The 18,505-nt window shown below is 42.3% G+C and overlaps 1 protein-coding gene across 1 annotated transcript in view; it reads left to right on the forward strand.

The window, feature by feature from the left end:
- Window positions 1-10,017: 10,017 nt before the first annotated feature.
- Window positions 10,018-18,505, forward strand: part of FBP2 (fructose-bisphosphatase 2) — a 31,455-nt gene continuing 22,967 nt past the window's right edge. The window contains exons 1-3 of the mRNA XM_055309444.1: window positions 10,018-10,285; window positions 14,333-14,495; window positions 16,690-16,782. Of these exons, the coding sequence (XP_055165419.1) occupies window positions 10,116-10,285; window positions 14,333-14,495; window positions 16,690-16,782 (426 nt within the window). The 5' untranslated portion in view covers window positions 10,018-10,115. The remainder of the gene's footprint in view (window positions 10,286-14,332; window positions 14,496-16,689; window positions 16,783-18,505) is intronic.

Genomic DNA, 18,505 nt, shown 5'->3' on the forward strand with positions numbered 1-18,505 from the left:
GAACAGTGATTCTCCTCTGATGATTCTTGGAATTTCGAAGTTGGTTTTGACCTTGGAAATCCTGAGATGTCCATGAGGAAGAGGACGAGGATGAAAGGATGGTGTTCACTGAGCATTGTGTAGAGACTTGGCAAAAACTCAGGTGTGTTGCTTCTCAGGCTCCACTTGTCATGCTGTCCCTAAAACAGGAGCTCCCTCCTACTCCTAATCAAAACACATAATGTTCTCTTTGCAAAGGAAAACACCCCCTTTATTTTTTTTTTGGTTAATACTTTTAATTATATGATTATAATTATACAACTTTCACCATTCAATATTTTGTATAAAACCAGTACAATATACAAGATTTTCAAACTCAACAATATATATCAAACTACATAGATATGCAAAGTTTACAGGCCATTATGAAGCTTTATCTTAAAAATACCTTCAGGAAAATAAACATTCAACCAGTTCTCTAGGCTTTATAAAATATGATTAGAAATATACATTTTAATAAAAAAATCAAGACAGTGATTGATCAAATACTGATTCATCAGTTACATTTTAAAACTTTTAATAATCTGTACACGAGTGCAGGTTAGATAAAACTGCAAATTATTAATATAAAACTGCAATACTATAATCAGATGGACACATCTGCTGACAGTTAATTCTACTGGGCAATTAAGGAGGTAATGTCCTACACAGTATACGTGAATTGTCCAGTTTTTTAAAGTCATCTGTAGTATTTCCACTTGGCAACATGAGTACTCAGATTTAGAGAAATGGAAGAGCAGGAGCCAGGCTTACCAGAACAGCTTTAGCAGGAGGTAACTAGTAAAGAATTAAAATGTTTTTAAAGTTGTCTTTGATGAGCACTGCCTTCCAAGCTGCAATAATTACTTAAAAATGTACGAAGAGAAACAAGCTACTTTTAGAACCAACATCGAAAGACAGCATTGCTCATTTGCCATGAATGGTGGAAAACACCCCCTTTAACCAGTCAAATATTTGGCTGCTGGGATTTTCTATTAGATTCCTCAGTAACAGCATTAGCAGGATTTGTAAAGAGGTCCCCATGCCTCCGTGCCACCTACAGCTCTGACTGTAGTTCCTACAGATTCCATAGCTATACTCCTTATGTTCCAAGTTAAAAATTATGCCTGTACTTAAGCTAACTTCTAAATATTTTAAAGTATATCAGTAGAGGAATTTCTCCACAATGGCATACTTGCTGTTTTGTGTCTTTTACCAAAAGCTAAATCCAGTTTGACTTGAAGCACACATCTGCCCTGGCTTTGCCACCATGCTATGCCACTGGGCATTTGATGGGAGACCCTGTAACCAGGAAGAGGGTAGAAACTCAAGATGAACATCATTGGTTCTTAAAGTTCTCAGAGTGACTCTGGTCCCTGGTCCCCAGCTTCAGAATTGGAAATAATTCCAGGATGACTATAGTGGCCAGGCCACCCCCAACCCCCAATGACATATCCACATCCAAATCCCTGGAACCTGTGAACCTGACCTTATTTAGAAAGAGAATCTTTGCAGATTTAATTAAATTAAGGAATAAAAAATTTATTTATTTGTCAGAGAGAGAGAGAGAGAGAGAACGAGTAGAGGGGTAGAGGTAGAGGGAGAAACAAGCTCCCTGCTCAGCCTGTTTAATGCAGGGCTTGATCTCAGGAACCTGAGATCACAACCTGAGCCAAAGGCAGATGTGCATTGAAAAGATGGAAGCAGAGACTAGACTGATGTGTCCACAAGGCAAAGAAACCAAGGAATGCCAACAGCTACCAGAAGCAAGGAAGGATTCATCCCTATAGACTCAGAGGGAGCACCCAACAAAATGAAATAGTTGCATATAAATCTAACAAATTATGTATAAAGTTTACAAAACTCTGATGCATGCAATCAAAGAAGAACTAAATTAATGGAGAGTTATTCTATGCTCATGGATAGGAAGACTCAATATTGTCAAGATGTCAGTTCTTCCCAACTTGATTTATATTCAGTGCCATCCCAACCAAAATTCCAGCAAGTTATTTTATGGATATTGACCAACTAATTCTAAAGTTTATGTGGATAGGCAAAAGACCCAGAATAGCCAACACAATACTGAAGGAGAAGAACAAAATTGGAGGACTGATGCTACCCAACTTCAGGACTTACTATAAATCTACAGTAATTAAGGGGTACCTGAGTGGCTTAGTCAGTTGGGCTCATTGATTACATCTTGGGTCATGGTCTTGGGGTTGTGGGATCAAGCCTCACATCAGGCTCCATGCTCAGTGCGGAGTCTGCTTCTCTCTCTCCCTCTTCTCCTCTTCCCACTCATGCTTACTCTCTCTCTCTCATAAATAAATAAATAAATAAATAAATAAATAAATAAATAAATAAATAAATAAATAAATGAAATATTTTTTAAAATCTAGAGTAACTAAGATAGTGTGTTATTGATGAAAGAACAGGCAAATAGATCAGTGGAACAGGATAGAGAGCCCAGAAACAGACTCTCATAAATATAGTCAACTGCAGTTAGTTTTGACAAAGGAGCAAGGGAAATACAATGCAACAAAGATAGTCTCTTGAACAAATGGTGCTGGGACAACCAGATATGCACATGCACAAAAATGAATCTAGACACAGACCTTATACCCCTTACAAAAATTAGCTCAAAATGAATCAGGTGGCACGGTGGCTGAGTGTCTGCCTTTGGCTCAGGTCATGGTCCTGGGATTGAGTCCCACATCGGGCTCCCTACAGGGAGCCTGCTTCTTTCTCTGCCTATGTCTCTGCCTCTCTCTCTCTGATGTTCATGAATAAATAAATAAAATCTTTTAAAAAATGAATCATAGGCTTAAATATAAAATGTCAAACTCCTAGAAGATAATATAGGTGAAAAACCTAGATGAGCTTGGGTATGACAAGGACTTTTAGATATGACACCAAAGACATGACCCATGAAAGAAGTAATTGATAAGCTGGACTTCATTAAGATGAAAAACTTCCGTTCTGGGAAAGGTACTGTCAAGAGGATGAGAAGACAGGCCGTAGTCTGGAAGAAAATATTTGTAAAAGACACATCTGATAAAGGACTGTTACCCAAAATATACAAATAATTCTTAAAAACTCAACAATAAGGGATCCCTGGGTGGCGCAGCGGTTTGGTGCTTGCCTTTGGCCCAGGGCGCGATCCTGGAGACCCGGGATCGAATCCCACGTCGGGCTCCCGGTGCGTGGAGCCTGCTTCTCCCTCTGCCTATGTCTCTGCCTCTCTCTCTCTCACTGTGTGACTATCATAAAAAAATAAAAATTAAAAAAAAAAAATTTAAAAAACTCAACAATAAGAAAACAACTGATTAAAAAAGAAAACTCCTTAACAGACACCTCACCAAGGAAGATACACAGATGGCAAATAAGCATATGAAAAGATGCTCCACATCATATGCCATCAGGGAAATGCAAATTAAAGCAACACCCCTACACACTTTTTAGAATAGCCAAAATCCGGAACACTGACTACCAAATGCTGATGAGGATGTGAAGCAACAGGGCCTCTCATTCAATGCTGGTGGGAGTGCCAAGTGATCCAGCTACTCTGAAAGACAGCTTGGCAGTTTTCTTATAAAACTAAACACACTCACCATGTGATCCAGCAATCACAGGACTTGATACTTACCCAAAGTTGCTGAAAACTTACATCATACAAAAATCTGCACAAAGTCATTTATAGCAGCTTTATTCATAACTGCGAAAACTTGGAAGCAACCAAGATGCCCTTTAGTGGGTGAATGGATATATAAACTGTGGTCCATGTAGACAATGGAATATTATTCAATGCTTAAAAGAAATGAACTATCAAGCCATGAAAAGACATGGGAGAAACTTAGATGCATATTTCTAAGAGAAAGAAGCCAAAATGAAAAGGCTACATGATGTATGATTCTAACTCTATGACATTCTAGAAAAAGCAAAACAATGGAGACAGTAAATAGATCAGTGGTTGGCAGGGGCTGTGGGGGCGGAAAGAGAGATGGACAGGAAGAGTACAGAGGATTTCTGGGGGCAGTAAGAAAACTTTGTATGCTATCATGATGATAGTTATTATACGTTTGTCTAAACCTATAGAATAAGCAACCCCCAAAGGGAACCCAAGGCAAACTATAGACTTTGGATGATTATGATGTGTCAGTGTAAGGTCATTCTTTTTAAAAAATATATCACTTTGGTGAGTCATGTTGGCAGCAGGGGAGGCTGTGTATGTGTGGGTGCAGGGGGGAATAGGGAATCTCCACACTTCCTCTCAATTGTATGTAAGCCTATACTGCTCTAAAAAAAGTATTATTAAAAAAGTACTATTACTATTATTTTTTAATGCACAGCAAGATGAGAATAAAAGTAAAAAGCACAGTGGTTACAACCAAATTAAAACATAAGTTGATACAAATCAAAACCACAATGAGATACCACCTCACACCAGTGAGAATGGGGAAAATTAACAAGGCAGGAAACCACAAATGTTGGAGAGGATGCGGAGAAAAGGGAATCCTCTTACAATGTTGGTGGGAATGTGAACTGGTGCAGCCACTCTGGAAAACTGTGTGGAGGTTCCTCAAAGAGTTAAAAATAGACCTGCCCTACGACCCAGCAATTGCACTGCTGGGGATTTACCCCAAAGATTCAGATGCAATGAAACGCCGGGACACCTGCACCCCGATGTTTCTAGCAGCAATGTCCACAATAGCCAAACTGTGGAAGGAGCCTCGGTGTCCATCGAAAGATGAATGGATAAAGAAGATGTGGTTTATGTATACAATGGAATATTACTCAGCCATTAGAAACGACAAATACCCACCATTTGCTTCGATGTGGATGAACTGGAGGGTATTATGCTGAGTGAAGTAAGTCAATCGGAGAAGGACAAACAGTGTATGTTATCATTCATTTGGGGAATATAAATAATAGTGAAAGGGACTATAAGGGAAGGGAGAAGAAATGTGTGGGAAATATCAGAAAGGGAGACAGAACATAAAGACTCCTAACTCTGGGAAATGAACTAGGAGTGGTGGAAAGGGAGGAGGGCGGGGGTGGGGGTGAATGGGTGACAGGCACTGAGGGGGGCACTTGACGGGATGAGCACTGGGTGTTATTCTGTATGTTGGCAAATTGAACACCAATAAAAAATAAATTTATAAAAAACAAAACAAAACAAAAAAAACATAGGTTGAGGGGCACCTGGGTGGCTCAGTGGTTGAGGATCTGCCTTTGGCTCAGGTCCTGATCCCGGGGCCCTGGGATCAAGTCTCGCATTGGGCTCCCCACGGAGAGCCTACTTCTTCTTCTGCCTATGTCTTTGCCTCTCTCTGTATCTCTCATGAATAAGTAAAATCTTAATAAAAAGGGGCAGCCCGGGTGGCTCAGCGGTTTAGCGCCACCTTCGGCCCAGGGCGGGGATTGAGTCCTGCTTCGGGCTCCCTGCATCCTACACGGAGCCTGCTTTTCCCTCTGCCTGTCTCTGCCTCTCTCTCTCTCTCTCTCTCTCTCTGTCTGTCTCTCATGAATAAATAGATAAAATCTTAAAAAAAAAAAAACATAGGTCGAACATGGGCCAGTTCCACTGTTAAGTCCCAGCTTAACAAAGTTAAACTTTGTTTTTCCACTTGAAGAATGTATATAGCACTTTTCTATATATTTTCACGCATTGAAACTGGACTTGGTATAACTATATTACAGGAAAGCAGAAATTGGATTGGGGTTTCCTGTCTTTGTTTTCTGTAATTCTACAAAGTTGAAGCTTAAGCTTATTTCATTGGTACAGAGGAAAAGTGGGTTGATCCACAAGGAATCAGATTCCCCATGTGGAGCAGCTTCCAGTGGCCTTCCATGTTGTGTGCTCAGGTACATAGTAAACACTGCAGTACTATGGGGGCTAATGTGTAGGTATTTGTAAACATCTTGCCACAATTGCATATTTTTTGCATTTTTGCCTGATGGCATTGTTTTTTATAATAAAACCTTTTCTGATTGAAAACTTAAAAAAAAACCCATATGCTGGGATCACATGAGAGAGTATATATAAACCATCTTAGTAGAGTTGTGCTAACAAAGAATCATCCTTTCATTGATACTCTAGAGTCACATTCTAGATTCTTTTCTTTGTCTTCAGATCCCGATGCAAAAGCAGGGTTGCCTCAACTATCAGGAGGGTCTGCTTGTCCTTATTCACGTAGACTCAGGTCTGTCAGCATCTTCCTCCAAGCAGAGCAAGGCCATGGGCAGCTTTTGGGATCACCAGTGTATCAGTAGCACTGAAATACATGTAGACTAGATACTGCTCTTTCTTTCCCCGGGTTTCCACCATGGCGGCTCTGTTTCCACTCTGTTGTATGCCCTAAAAGAACTTTGGCATTTGCTGAAAGGTCATCGGTTGCAATTTTAGATCATTGGGTAACTCGAACTTCTAACATTTAAGTGTAGCTGCGAAGGGGTATGATTGCTGTCAGCATGGGCCAGATGGTGGCAGAAATAGCAGACCGGGACTCCCCTGTTCCCTTTATGGATGAGTCATTGACCACTTATAAATAACACTAGCCAACACCTCTTCCTCCCTGTCTTCAAATTCTCCAGCCTTCTGCTTATTCTTAACATCTGCAGTGCACCAAGCACAGAGCTTCTCCAAGTAGTTGCACTGAAGCACTGGTGGGTTGGTTTCACTTCCAATCTCTTGTTAACAGATACTTTTATAAAACATAATATAAGAATTACAGGAAAGGCCAATGAAGAAAGTTATTGTTTAAGCAGAAATTCAATTGGGGGAGATGAAACAGTTCTGGAGATGGATGGTGATGAGGGATGCACAACACTGTGAGTGTATTTGATGCCACTGCACTGCATGCTTAAAATGGTAAAATAAACAAAAAAACAAACCTGGAAAAATGAAAATAAATAACAATTTACAAATAAAAACAATAACAAATAAAAAACAATTACATGCAAAATGTGAGCCCTGATTTTTTAGTGTTAGGTTATAATTTCATTTAAATTTAAATCATATTTGACTGCTAGATTTAAATCACATTTTAATATAGTCAGAGCAAACATAACATAGGAAAATTGCTATAGAAATTTCTAAATACGTTCAATTTTACTCCTAACTTTGTCATGGACTGGTACTGTGTGCAGACTGTCCATGGTCCATTTTATATTTTGTTCTACAGTAAAATGGATTTTTAAAAAATGTACAGTTATTTGAGTTTAACACACATATAGATTCGAATTGCCATCACTAAAATTAGGATATGGAACAGTTCTATTGGGTATAAAATCCCTCCCTTGTCCTAACCCTGCTCATACCCTCAGGCCCTGGTAACCTTGGAATTGTTTTTATATTATATTTATTAATTTTATCTTTTCAAGATATAAACAGAATAATACCTATATAGTCTTTGAGACTGGGATCTTTCACTTAGTTTAATGCCTTTGAGATTTGTCCCAGGGCTGTATGTAACAAGTTTGTTCCTTTTTATTGCTGTATACTATTCCATTTTATGGATCTACTTCAGTTGGTTTATCCATTCACTGAAGAGCAGATGGGTTTGCAGTCTCTGACATTATCAATAGAGCTACTATAAATATTCATAAATGGGTATTTGTGTGAATAGCCACAATCATTTCTCTAGGGAAGATGTGAAGGCCCTCATTCCACACCACCATGTAGGAAATCCTTTGATGTCAATGTTGTATTTCAAAGGAAACCTAAGAACTAATAACCAAGACACTCTCTTGGCCCAGGACATCCAGCCACTGCTCTTCCTGTAATTATGTCAGAAAAATCATTGTTGATCTCTCGCTTGAAAAACAAAACAGGGCTGTCCCGGTGGCTCAGCAGTTTAGTGCCGCCTTCAGCCCAGGGCATGATCCTGGAGACCTGTGATCGAGTCCCACGTCGGGCTCCCTGCCTGCTTCTCCTTCTGCCTGTGTTTCTGACTCTCTCTCTCTGTGTCTCTCATGAATAAATAAATAAAATCTTAAAAAAGTATATTATAAAAAAAAGAAAAACAAAACAGATTAACTTTGTTAATGGCAGTAGGACATGGCAAGATCAAAGATATCCCCTTCTATAGTTCTTACAATTCCCTGAAGCTCTCAGTAAAGAAAGAGAGCTTTCTGGTTTAGATCCTGGAGATGTCAAAATTAGAATAATCTGACAGGGCAGTTCCCCTCATACAGCTGTATCTTACTGAAGGCCTCACACAAACATGTGCACAAAGATACAGAAACTTGTTGAAGCATTGTTTCAAGAGTGAGCATTTCCAAAATAATCTAACAGTCCACACACTGCAATGCAGTATATCTCTGTACCGATATGGATGTATATTTCTAAGATATTTTGCTATGGTAGCCACATTAGGTTGGTTGGTCCATGGAATACCAGTGCCCAACCCTTGTAGCAAGGGGTCACCACAGCTCAGAAATCTGGCCAAAGCTATGTAGGTAGAAGTCCACTGGTGTGTGTGTGTGTGTGTGTGTGTGTGTGTGTGTGTCTGGGGGGGCTGTGTTTTGGGGAAACATTTCTTTTCTAAAAAAGGGAACTGATGTGATTGGTAGATTGGAACACCTTTCTCCACTCTTTGGGTCTTCAATGTGGGTTAGATGTTCAGAATGGTGATTGCCATTTTGTGCTCTTGAGATGTCTTACCTTGGAGGCAGAAGCCAGATGACCAAGGATAACAGAAGAAGCAGAAGTGCCCCTAGTGGAACCCTTGAATAGCTAAGTAAATGCCAGCAGCTACCTCCTAGTGAACTGAAGAGAAAATATGAGAAAAATACCCCCCCCACATATCTAAATCATCTGAGTTTTCTCTTACTTGCAGCTAAATGCATTCTGATCGAAACAATTGTCAAAGGAAAAAAAAACATTGCAGAGCAATGTGTATATTCTTCTATTTTGCAAAATGTACACATAATCGTTATATATGCATCTAAAATAGTTATATATCCGTCTAAAAATTATAACAATAGTTATATACACATCTAAACTCCATGTACACGTAATACACATACATCTAAAATAGTTATGTATTTATCTATAATAGCTAACAGACACTAAGTACATACTATGTGCCAGGTTCATCTTACTGCTTTTAATTCTGACAACCATTCTATCAGGTAGATGTTTTACTGCTGTTCCCATTTACAAGAGAAGAAATTGAGGCTTCAGTAACTTTCCCAGGACAACTAGCAGATAACTAGCTTGGGACTCAGTGCCAGGTCTGTGTAGCCCTAGAGAAAGTTCTTGATCTACCCTATGCAGGTCCCCAGCAGTGCCTATTGCCAACACAGACTCTCACCAGCTCAGCTAGTTCTAGAGAGTAGATTGGGGGCTGGGCTGGTGGTAAGGACTCTCATGTTTCTTTATGTTCTTCTCTAGTGTTTCCATTCAGTAAGCAGGTGGTATTTTTGAATTCAAAGCACAAATCTAGAGGCATTGATAAAACAACCCTGATGTGAAGCACCATGCTAGGAATGTAATTTTCTTCTTCTAGTTTTGATATCTATTATAGATAACCCAGTCAGTCATACGTGCTTTTTGGAAATAAAAAGCACCTTCTCCAAATGCTTATAAAAGACTGCAGGCTAAGAGGTCCCAGGATTGCCATTATTTTATTAGGTGACCTATACCCCAGATAAGATATCTGCCAGTGTGCCACTGGGGAATTAGGTTCTGCAGGAGATACATGTAAAGCCTTCCAAGTCCTTGAATGCGACGGTTTTGTGGATCATTGTTTTTAGTGGCTGGATTTCTTTTCTCCCACCACTTACTTAATAATTGCCTCCTAGGATCTTTAAAGAAAAAAAGGTTCATCAAGAGAAAGCAGGTGTATGTTTCTGGGCTGCCTGATTCTATTTACGGCTTGCTTGTGGTGCTTTGGCAGCCTTCAAAATCAGGCTCACCAGAGAGGTTTCCTTGAAGGCTTGCCCAGTTATCTGAATCACGTGGGTTGGGGCACCTTTTCCTTAAAGGTCCTGGCAGGGCTCGCAGACACCAGCTCAGACACCGAGGAGCCCCAGGCTGCAGAGATAAACAAGCCTCCCTGGGAGAAAAGAAGGATTTGGAGTTACCCGCCGCGATGTCGGACAGAAGCCCCTTCGAAACAGACATGCTCACCCTGACCCGCTACGTTATGGAGAAAGGGCGTCAGGCCAAAGGGACGGGGGAGCTCACACAACTGCTGAACTCCATGCTGACGGCCATCAAAGCCATCTCCTCGGCTGTGCGCAAGGCCGGCCTGGCCCACCTGTGAGTCTGGGGGAGCAGGAGCCGCCCTGGCACTCAGGGGCTCGGGCCTGGGCCAGCTCGGTGGCAAAAGCCATTTGCCCCTGTGCCCTGGAGGGAAGGTGCTTTCAAAGTTTCTGACTTTGATAAAGGGGCTTTTGACTTGTTCGAGAAAGGAACAAAAATCCTTGGGAGACGTGATATGGAGAAAAAAAATACACGTTTTCTTTTTCCTTTTTTTTTTTATATGTAACTTTTCCAGTTGCAATGTATTATAATGATGATAAGCTTAGGGGCTGGTTGCATTAAAGACATAGATTGAATTATTGTGACTTGTCTCTTGTGGCACAAAGAAACAGCGAGGAAGACTTACTTCGCTTTATGCTCTTAGCAGATACGAGCCATTTTATTGCTGTGAACTCTGTCGATGTGCTCAGGCTAGGAATCATTTACCAAATAACTTCCTGTCCTGGAGGTCCAGGCTTACTATGGAAAGGAGTTTTTGCTTTTAAGACAATTTTTAAACTTCTTCTCGGTGACTCTTTATCTTCTTCTCTAGTTGGTGTGCAGCAAGCTGGAAGTGTTCTGTGTCTCTAGGAGGAGGGAATGCAGAGCGTTCTTCTGCTTTGTTCTCTTCCATACTCTGTCTAGGCACAGAACGAGGCCACATTCATGCTACAGCTGCTGACTGTCACAGCTGCTGGCCTTAAAAAATAAGTCTGTTATTTTACCAGTAAAGACTAGTTTATTGGAGAATAATAGAGAATTGCAATATGGGACAAGCAAGCTATGCCAAAAACCACAGGCTGGTCTAACAAAGGAAAAGATTATTTATGGAGAAGGAAATTGGCAGGGGTTGTTTTGAACAAAAGTAAAAAGAAAGGGTTCAGGGCCATCATGGTTTCTTATTGGCTGAGTCGCTGGGGTAGTTAGCTACTTGTAGGAGATGCAATGTAGGTCTTCCCCTGTAGACGCCTGAAATTGATGATTTCCTGAAGGATTCTTCTTTTGGGGTCTGGACTTGACAACACTTCCTGCAATGACCTCCAGTGGCACAGTGTGAGGGCTCCCCCTCCTGGCTCAATTTTAGTAAGGTTTCCCTTTTTCAATTTTCACACAGCCCAGTGTCCGGTTTAGATCTGCAATAAAAAGAAGCTTTCTCTGGGGTTCCATTTTCTTTGTAGCAATTCCAATGAAGGTCCTCTCAAAAGTTGAAGGGACTTGTTATTATCATTCCTTCAAAATGAGGAAATAACAGAATCTAATGATTTAAAATATTAATTCTTAACAATTATGTTCTTTTAACAACACATAAATTTGGTAGAATTATGGAGTGCCTGGGTGGCTCAGTCGGTTAAGTGTCTGACTCTGATCTCAGCTCAGGTCTTGATCTCAGGGTCATGAGTTCAAGCCTGGTGTTGGGCTCCACACCAGGAGTGGAGCCTACTTAAAATGGAGCGTTTTGATTGGCTTTCCTCACTCTCTGTTTATTGCTGTAACTGTATTATCACCTCATTCAGTGTTAATGGCCAAGCTCTATGCTTAAGGACCTCCATGATGCGAGGTGCAGCCATCTGTCTCTGCCTGCTCCTACCAGGTCATGGGCCGTGCTGAATGACACTAAAAAGTGACTTTTCCTGTCCCCAGATATGGGCCCTGCTATGCTTAGAGCCATTTTCTGGGCATCTCCAATGCTTGCTGACACTTCAGTATTATTCACCCACCTTCATGTGCTCTTCCTCTGTTCTGGATGCAGTGGCTGCAGTGATAGGGTTGTACTAATCAGCCTCAGAACTCTAACTTTGTGACTATTGAGTGTCCAGATGAAGTGGACTCAGGAATTGGATAATAGGGTGTTCATCGAAGTTGGGGCTCTTCCTTCCATGTGATTGTCTACTCTTGCCAGGACTCAGTTTCCCACTTGTAAAATGGTGGGGAAGTTAACAGCCCCCAACTTCTAGGGGGGTTGTAAGGCTTAGTGAATCCCTGAGATGTAGATTTCAACAGTGCCAGATCCATAATAATACATGTTCAGTAGATGCTCATTTTTACACTGGTTCCAAGCCCAGATCTGGGGAAATTTGCCAGCTGTCTGGTCCATGCTGCCGATTGTCCACTAGGTGACAGGTGCAGCCCGTGAATCTAGACGTCAGACTCCACCTTTCAGCTCCACCTTCAGCTCCCCCCGGGCTGGGGGAGTCCCATGGCCTCCTAATTCAGATGACACCCTTCTCCTGGTCCCTCGGTAAGAAACACCAAAATGGCACTGTGAGAAACCTATTGTCTGGAAAGTCCTTCTTCCTAACAAAATGCTGAGATTATTTTAACAGGACCCTGGAATTGCTTCACACCAGAAGGTAGGCTCTCTGTCCTAGAGCAACTCTGCTCATGAATATGGGACTTTCACAGACTCCCGCCCCTTTCCCATTCTGGGGGCCCTCAAGCCCCTCAGTCTTTTGCTTCCTTTTTTTTTCTGGGAAAAAGCACAAACTCCATGGATGCAAAAGGGATCAGAAATTTTCAAGTTTTTTCTTCTTTTTTTGTCTGCTCATTGCTGTAGGAAGAAGGGACTGCTAGAATGCTTCTCCTGGAAACATCTTCATGGTTTTCTACTGTCCAAGTGGTAGGATATGCACTTAAAAATTGTCACTGAAGCTTTAATATTAGTTAAAATGCTACAAGATATTGTCCTGCGGGATATAAAGCCCTCTTACCTCCATGACCTAACTCAGAGCAGTTGTCAGACAATTAGACCTCATTATGGATGAGCTCCCATTCTTTCTGGAAGGAGGGGTTTGATGGAGGTTAAGGTTAGCACCTGGAGGAAGGCCCTCAGTCAAGGAAGAGGGTGGGAATAGAGTTGTCCCCTGCTTAGGGTAGATCATTAGTCTCAATCCTGGCTGCCTGTTAGAACCACTTGAGGATTCCTTCGACAAATAAATGGCATTAAGAAAAGGAGAAGTAGGAAAATTACTTTCCTGCCATGCCTTCTTCACAATTCAGTGAACATGTATTGAGCATCTACTATGTCCTTGGACACTATGGAAACCAGGACAGAAGGCCGCTGTTCTAGGATTCAGTGGGCAGATAATCCAGCAGGAAAGGTATTCCCATGAACAGATTGGGAACTGCTGTGGAGGAGATGACTAGGGGCGTGCCTGGTGTGTGGTGAGACCAGGGAAGCTTTCAGAAGGAATCAGGAGGAAGAGTTGGAAGAAGCTGATGGTTAGCAGACAGCATTCCTGTGGGAGGAACACCCATGAGTGAGGGTGAGAAGGAGAGGAGCAGTTTTCTGGGTGCTGGTGGCAACAGGACCTTTGTGGCAGTTGAATTGAAAAAGGCTTGAGTGGGGTAAGAGCCACGCCACCTTTGGAGAGAAGAGTGTGGGGGTAGGGCAGCAAGCCCAGGGGTGCCAGTAAGGCAAGTGTGGTGGGGCCTTAAGCCCATGTAGGAATGCTGGGTGAGACCACAGTGATCTGGCTGGCATGTGAGAGGGATCCTGCCCATGATCGTGGAAGGTGGGAGATCTTTGCAGACCGGTGTTCTAAAACATAAAGCTAGCTAGAGTTTTTCTTACCTTGCTCAAATGGTGGTGAAGAATGAAATCAGTTAAATCTGTCCCCAAGTTTCCTTCCTAAGTAATGCAAACATACCACAAGGCAATTTTTCATCCTGCCCACCAGGCCTAACCACTGGAGGGTCATCAACAAATACTTGCAATTTCAGCCCCAGAAAGCCACAGGCCTTGACTCTTTGGGGTCAGGAATGCAGGCAATGTGTCTGACTTTATGAGCTAGCTCTTCCCTTCACTTCCCACTGCCAAATGCAGGTTTGTATTTTATTACGATTGAATCCTGGTTAGCATCATTGTGAGAAGAAGGGAACCTGACAATATCCCTGGGGTGTGAGGCAGCAAGGGTGAGAGTCACTGCTGGGGGACATGTTATACTTGGTCTGTACAATGTGGAGACTCCATGGCCGTGAAGGGGGTGGTGGGATGCAATGATGGTGTCTTAGCATTTGGACTTTGCTGGAGTAGGGATTCCTTCATTCAGACCTTCCTCTTCTTAGGTATGGAATTGCGGGAACTGTGAATGTGACCGGGGATGAGGTGAAGAAACTGGACGTGTTATCCAATGCCCTGGTCATCAACATGCTGCAATCCTCCTACAGCACCTGTGTCCTGGTTTCGGAGGAGAATAAAGATGCCATCATCACACCCAAGGAGAAGAGGGTGAGTGTGGGGCCCACACGCAGATCCCCCTTCACCAGTAGGTGGTACGACTGAGTTGGGAAGACGTTTTGGTTTTCTTGCTTTTCTGTAGTTTCTGAGATTTTCTTCTATTCCTTAACTTTTGTTTTCTTTTGGAAAAAAAATGGGTTGCATACTTCTTTAGTTAGAAGTCTTAGGCTGTCTAGTGAAAAAAAAGTTCCATAATGAGGTGATTCATTTAGGAAATAAATCAAAGTAATTTACTGAAAATGCCTCAGCAGGTGGAGTTCATGGGTTTTTGCTTCATGTGCTTGGAACAAGTGCTGCATTTTTTTTTTTTTGTGGCTTCAAAATCATCAAGTCCAATAAAAAGTAGAGTTCCTGGGGAGAGCAGGAACTGCTCCACTCCACTTCTATTCCCCATCTCACACTTCTCAAGGGGGCTCTGGTTTCAGCAGAGATTTCTTCATGCCTGACAAGCTGTTAAACTCATGTAGGAAAGAAATCATAAAGATTGTGTCCTCTTGCCTTCATACATTGGCAAACTTGCTCAGTGCAGGGCATGACCAGGGAGGGTCTTTAGTCATTCTGGTTTCATAAACAATTCATTAAAGACAGGTTTGCTGGTGGCCAAAAATTCAATCCATGTTCAGCTGTGATACAAAAGAAATACTGAGACTGGTCCTTGTTTTATACATTGGGTGTTGAAGACCATTTCTTCATAATTAGCTGAGTGTATGGAAGAGGTAAAGCCAAATTTATTAAACACCTGTTGTAAACCATGGACTGTGCAAAGTACTTTACTCTCATCTCCTACAATTTAAACTAGATTACACTGATTATTTTCAACATTTAGTTCCCACCGACATGCCCCTGATCGTCTCTCCGATCTAATCTATCACTTTCTTCCCCAGTTGGCCTATCTACATAGGTCTTAGTGCTAGTTTTTTTTTTAAATTTTTATTTATTTATGATAGTCACACACACACACACAGAGGCAGAGACATAGGCAGAGGGAGAAGCAGGCTCCATGCACCGGGAGCCCGATGTGGGATTTGATCCTGGGTCTCCAGGATCGCGCCCTGGGCCAAAGGCAGGCGCCAAACTGCTGCGCCACCCAGGGATCCCCTTAGTGCTAGTTCTTGAACATTTTCCAGCATATACTAGATATTCAACAGACATCCATTGAGTGAATGCATGCATGAATGAATGGGCTCAGTTGAATTATCTACAGGGGGAATGGGGAATTTCCAAATTTATGGATTATCCCACTTTTTAGCCTACCTTCACCCCCATTGAGGAAGGAATAAAAAAGAAAGAAAGGTCAGCTTAAGCTAGGGCATTACTCACCAAAAGTCAGGGAAAAGTAATTTCAGTGGTTAGGAGAAATGATTCCCATCTAACTTGATATTATTTTACCTGTGTTTAATTAGCCAGGAGACTCTGACCCCATCACTAAAGTGCTCCTGGAACCTTGCACATAGGAGGCCTGTAAAAAGTATCTGGTGTTTTCCATGGAATGTCAGCTGGAACAGTCCGTGGCAGCAGTGTGGGTGGGCTAGAACGATCCCACTCACTCTGTCTTCTGGTCTTTGCATAGGGCAGGTGGGTTGAATGCAGCAAAGCCTAGGACTTTTTTATTCCCCTGACTACTTATGCATACTAGCACTCTTAATAAGACAGATCCAGAGGCCCTGGGGCATTGTTCTGAGATTTTCCAGTCTTTTGGCAAAAACATTCCAAAATGAGGAAAGGCTATCTGCAGAGTGGTTCAGAAAGAATCATGAATAAATCCGTAACTGACCTTCCCATGGGTATGGGTAGAGCTAGCCCAGGTTTATCTTCAGCTTCTCCACCTCTTCTGGGCCAGGTGCCACTTTCAGACCTGGTTTCTTCTCACACCTCCAGCAGCTCTGAGCTCCCAGTGTACCCACACAAGAGGGGAGGGTGGTGCCAGAGGAGGCCTGGAGTTGGATGGGACCTCAGTCGCCCCATGTGGGCATCAACTCATCAGTCTATGGGCAGGTTGGCCTGAGCTCATGATTCATAGATGCTGATACACTTTGCCATCCTCAGGTAATTATATTTTTTGATAAGGATATCCTTTTGCTCTAAATCACTTTTTGATATAGTGTTACCTGCTGTGTACAGACATTTACAGAGTGTGTTGTTTGGAAGGGAACCAATCAGGTGGCTCTTCCCTCTGTGCATTTAGGGGAAGTATGTGGTCTGCTTTGACCCATTGGATGGATCTTCAAACATTGACTGCTTGGCCTCCATTGGAACCATCTTTGCCATCTATAGAAAGGTGAGTAGATAGTCTGATCTTTAATGCCCCTTCCCTCTGGTAGTTTCTGGAAGGTTCCTGGGCTGGGAGTCACAAGGTTGGAGTTTTAGCCTTTGTCCTCCCACTAAACAGACACACCACTGTAGGCAAACTATAACTCGCTCTGCCTTGGGATCCTCACTGGAAGAACTGATCTGGTCCTTTTCCAACTGCCTTCTTTACCACACTGGTGGGAAGGTAAGGTAAGATGACAGATGGGGCCTGGGTTTGGAGATGGGGATGTGACACAGATATCAGACATAGTATTAGGTTCCTGGTGGTATTTGAAGACTCACTCTGTTTCTTCATTATGTTTCTCAAATCTTACTTAGCCATGCACTTAGAGGCTTAAAGCAATGACCATTTATTATCTACCATTTTGTAGGTCAGAAGTCTGACAAGCATGGCTGGGTTCCCTGGTCAGGGTCTCATAAGGCCAAAATCTGTGTTTCAGCCAGCCTGGCCTCCTCCTAAGAGGCTGGGGGTGGGGGAATTAGCTCCGATGCTCATTTAGGTTATTGGCAGAGTTCAGTTCCATTCCTGTTATAGGTTGGAAGTCCTTGGCTTTTTGGGCTGATTGATGCTGTGGCCATTCTCAGCTTCTAGAGGCTTCCTACATTCTGTGGCTTATGAGTCCTATGTCCTCCAAGGGGGCAAAGGCAGGCCAAGTCTTTGTCAGACTTCTAATCTCTCTGATATCCCCACATTGCATCTCCCCTGCTCTCAACCATAGAAAGTTCTCTGCTTTTGAGGACTCATTTGATTTGGTTGGGCCCATCTGCATAATCCATGATGAGCTCTCTATTTTAAATTGGTTACCCTAATTACATTTGCAAAGTCCCTTGTGCCACATAATGCAACACAGTCACCTATTCTAGAGATTAGGATCTCTTTGAGGAGTTTCACCTACCCCACATACCTAACAACAGCAAATATCTTATGGGTTGGTTTGTGACCATCCAGTATCACCAGAGACTTAATGTCAAACCACATTATCTAGATCTCACACAAGATAAACGCAATAGATCTCAATTTGAGGATCAGTCCTCACTCCAATCAAAATGGCTGGGCCTCTGGCCTGGGGCTTTCAGGCGGAAGGAAGACCTAGGGTGCTGGATGGTCTTAAGGCTTGTTCAGTTGGGTAATCTGCCCTCCAGTCTGGTGTTAGAGGCCCATACTCATGTCTCTGGCTTGATAGTACACATTCTTTCCACTAAACTGCTTGTGATCAAACAAATTGCAAGCATCACTGATTTTCTACACTACGATTTGGCACTAATTCTATAATGTGCATGTAATTAGTTTTCTCTGAGTGTTTTTCATAGTACTCTTAGATGATAAATAAGGAGGAGAATTGGGTCTGTCCCATGTCACCTAATGTGTTGTCTGTAGATGTTGCTATTGCAAGATATTTTTGCCTGGCTGATGGTTGTCCAAAGAAATGGGCCAGAATTTGATTTTTGGAGGCAAAAGCTTAGCAGAAAAGTAACTGTAGCAGGATATGTGAGTTAGTCTAACCTTTTTTTTCTGAGGAGAAAATCAAGAAGCAGGCCTGGGCTCTGCTACTTCTGTTTTGGAGAACCAGATGGAGGCCAAGCCAGCCTAGACTGGGAGGAACCTCTGAGAATTTTGCTTTCCCAGTTGATGCTTCTCTCTCTCTCTTTTTTTTTTTTTTTGCAAAGAGAGAAAAGGAGACTTCTGCTGA

Source organism: Nyctereutes procyonoides, unplaced genomic scaffold, assembly GCF_905146905.1.
Source record: "Nyctereutes procyonoides isolate TBG_1078 unplaced genomic scaffold, NYPRO_anot_genome, whole genome shotgun sequence".
NCBI lineage: Eukaryota > Metazoa > Chordata > Mammalia > Carnivora > Canidae > Nyctereutes > Nyctereutes procyonoides.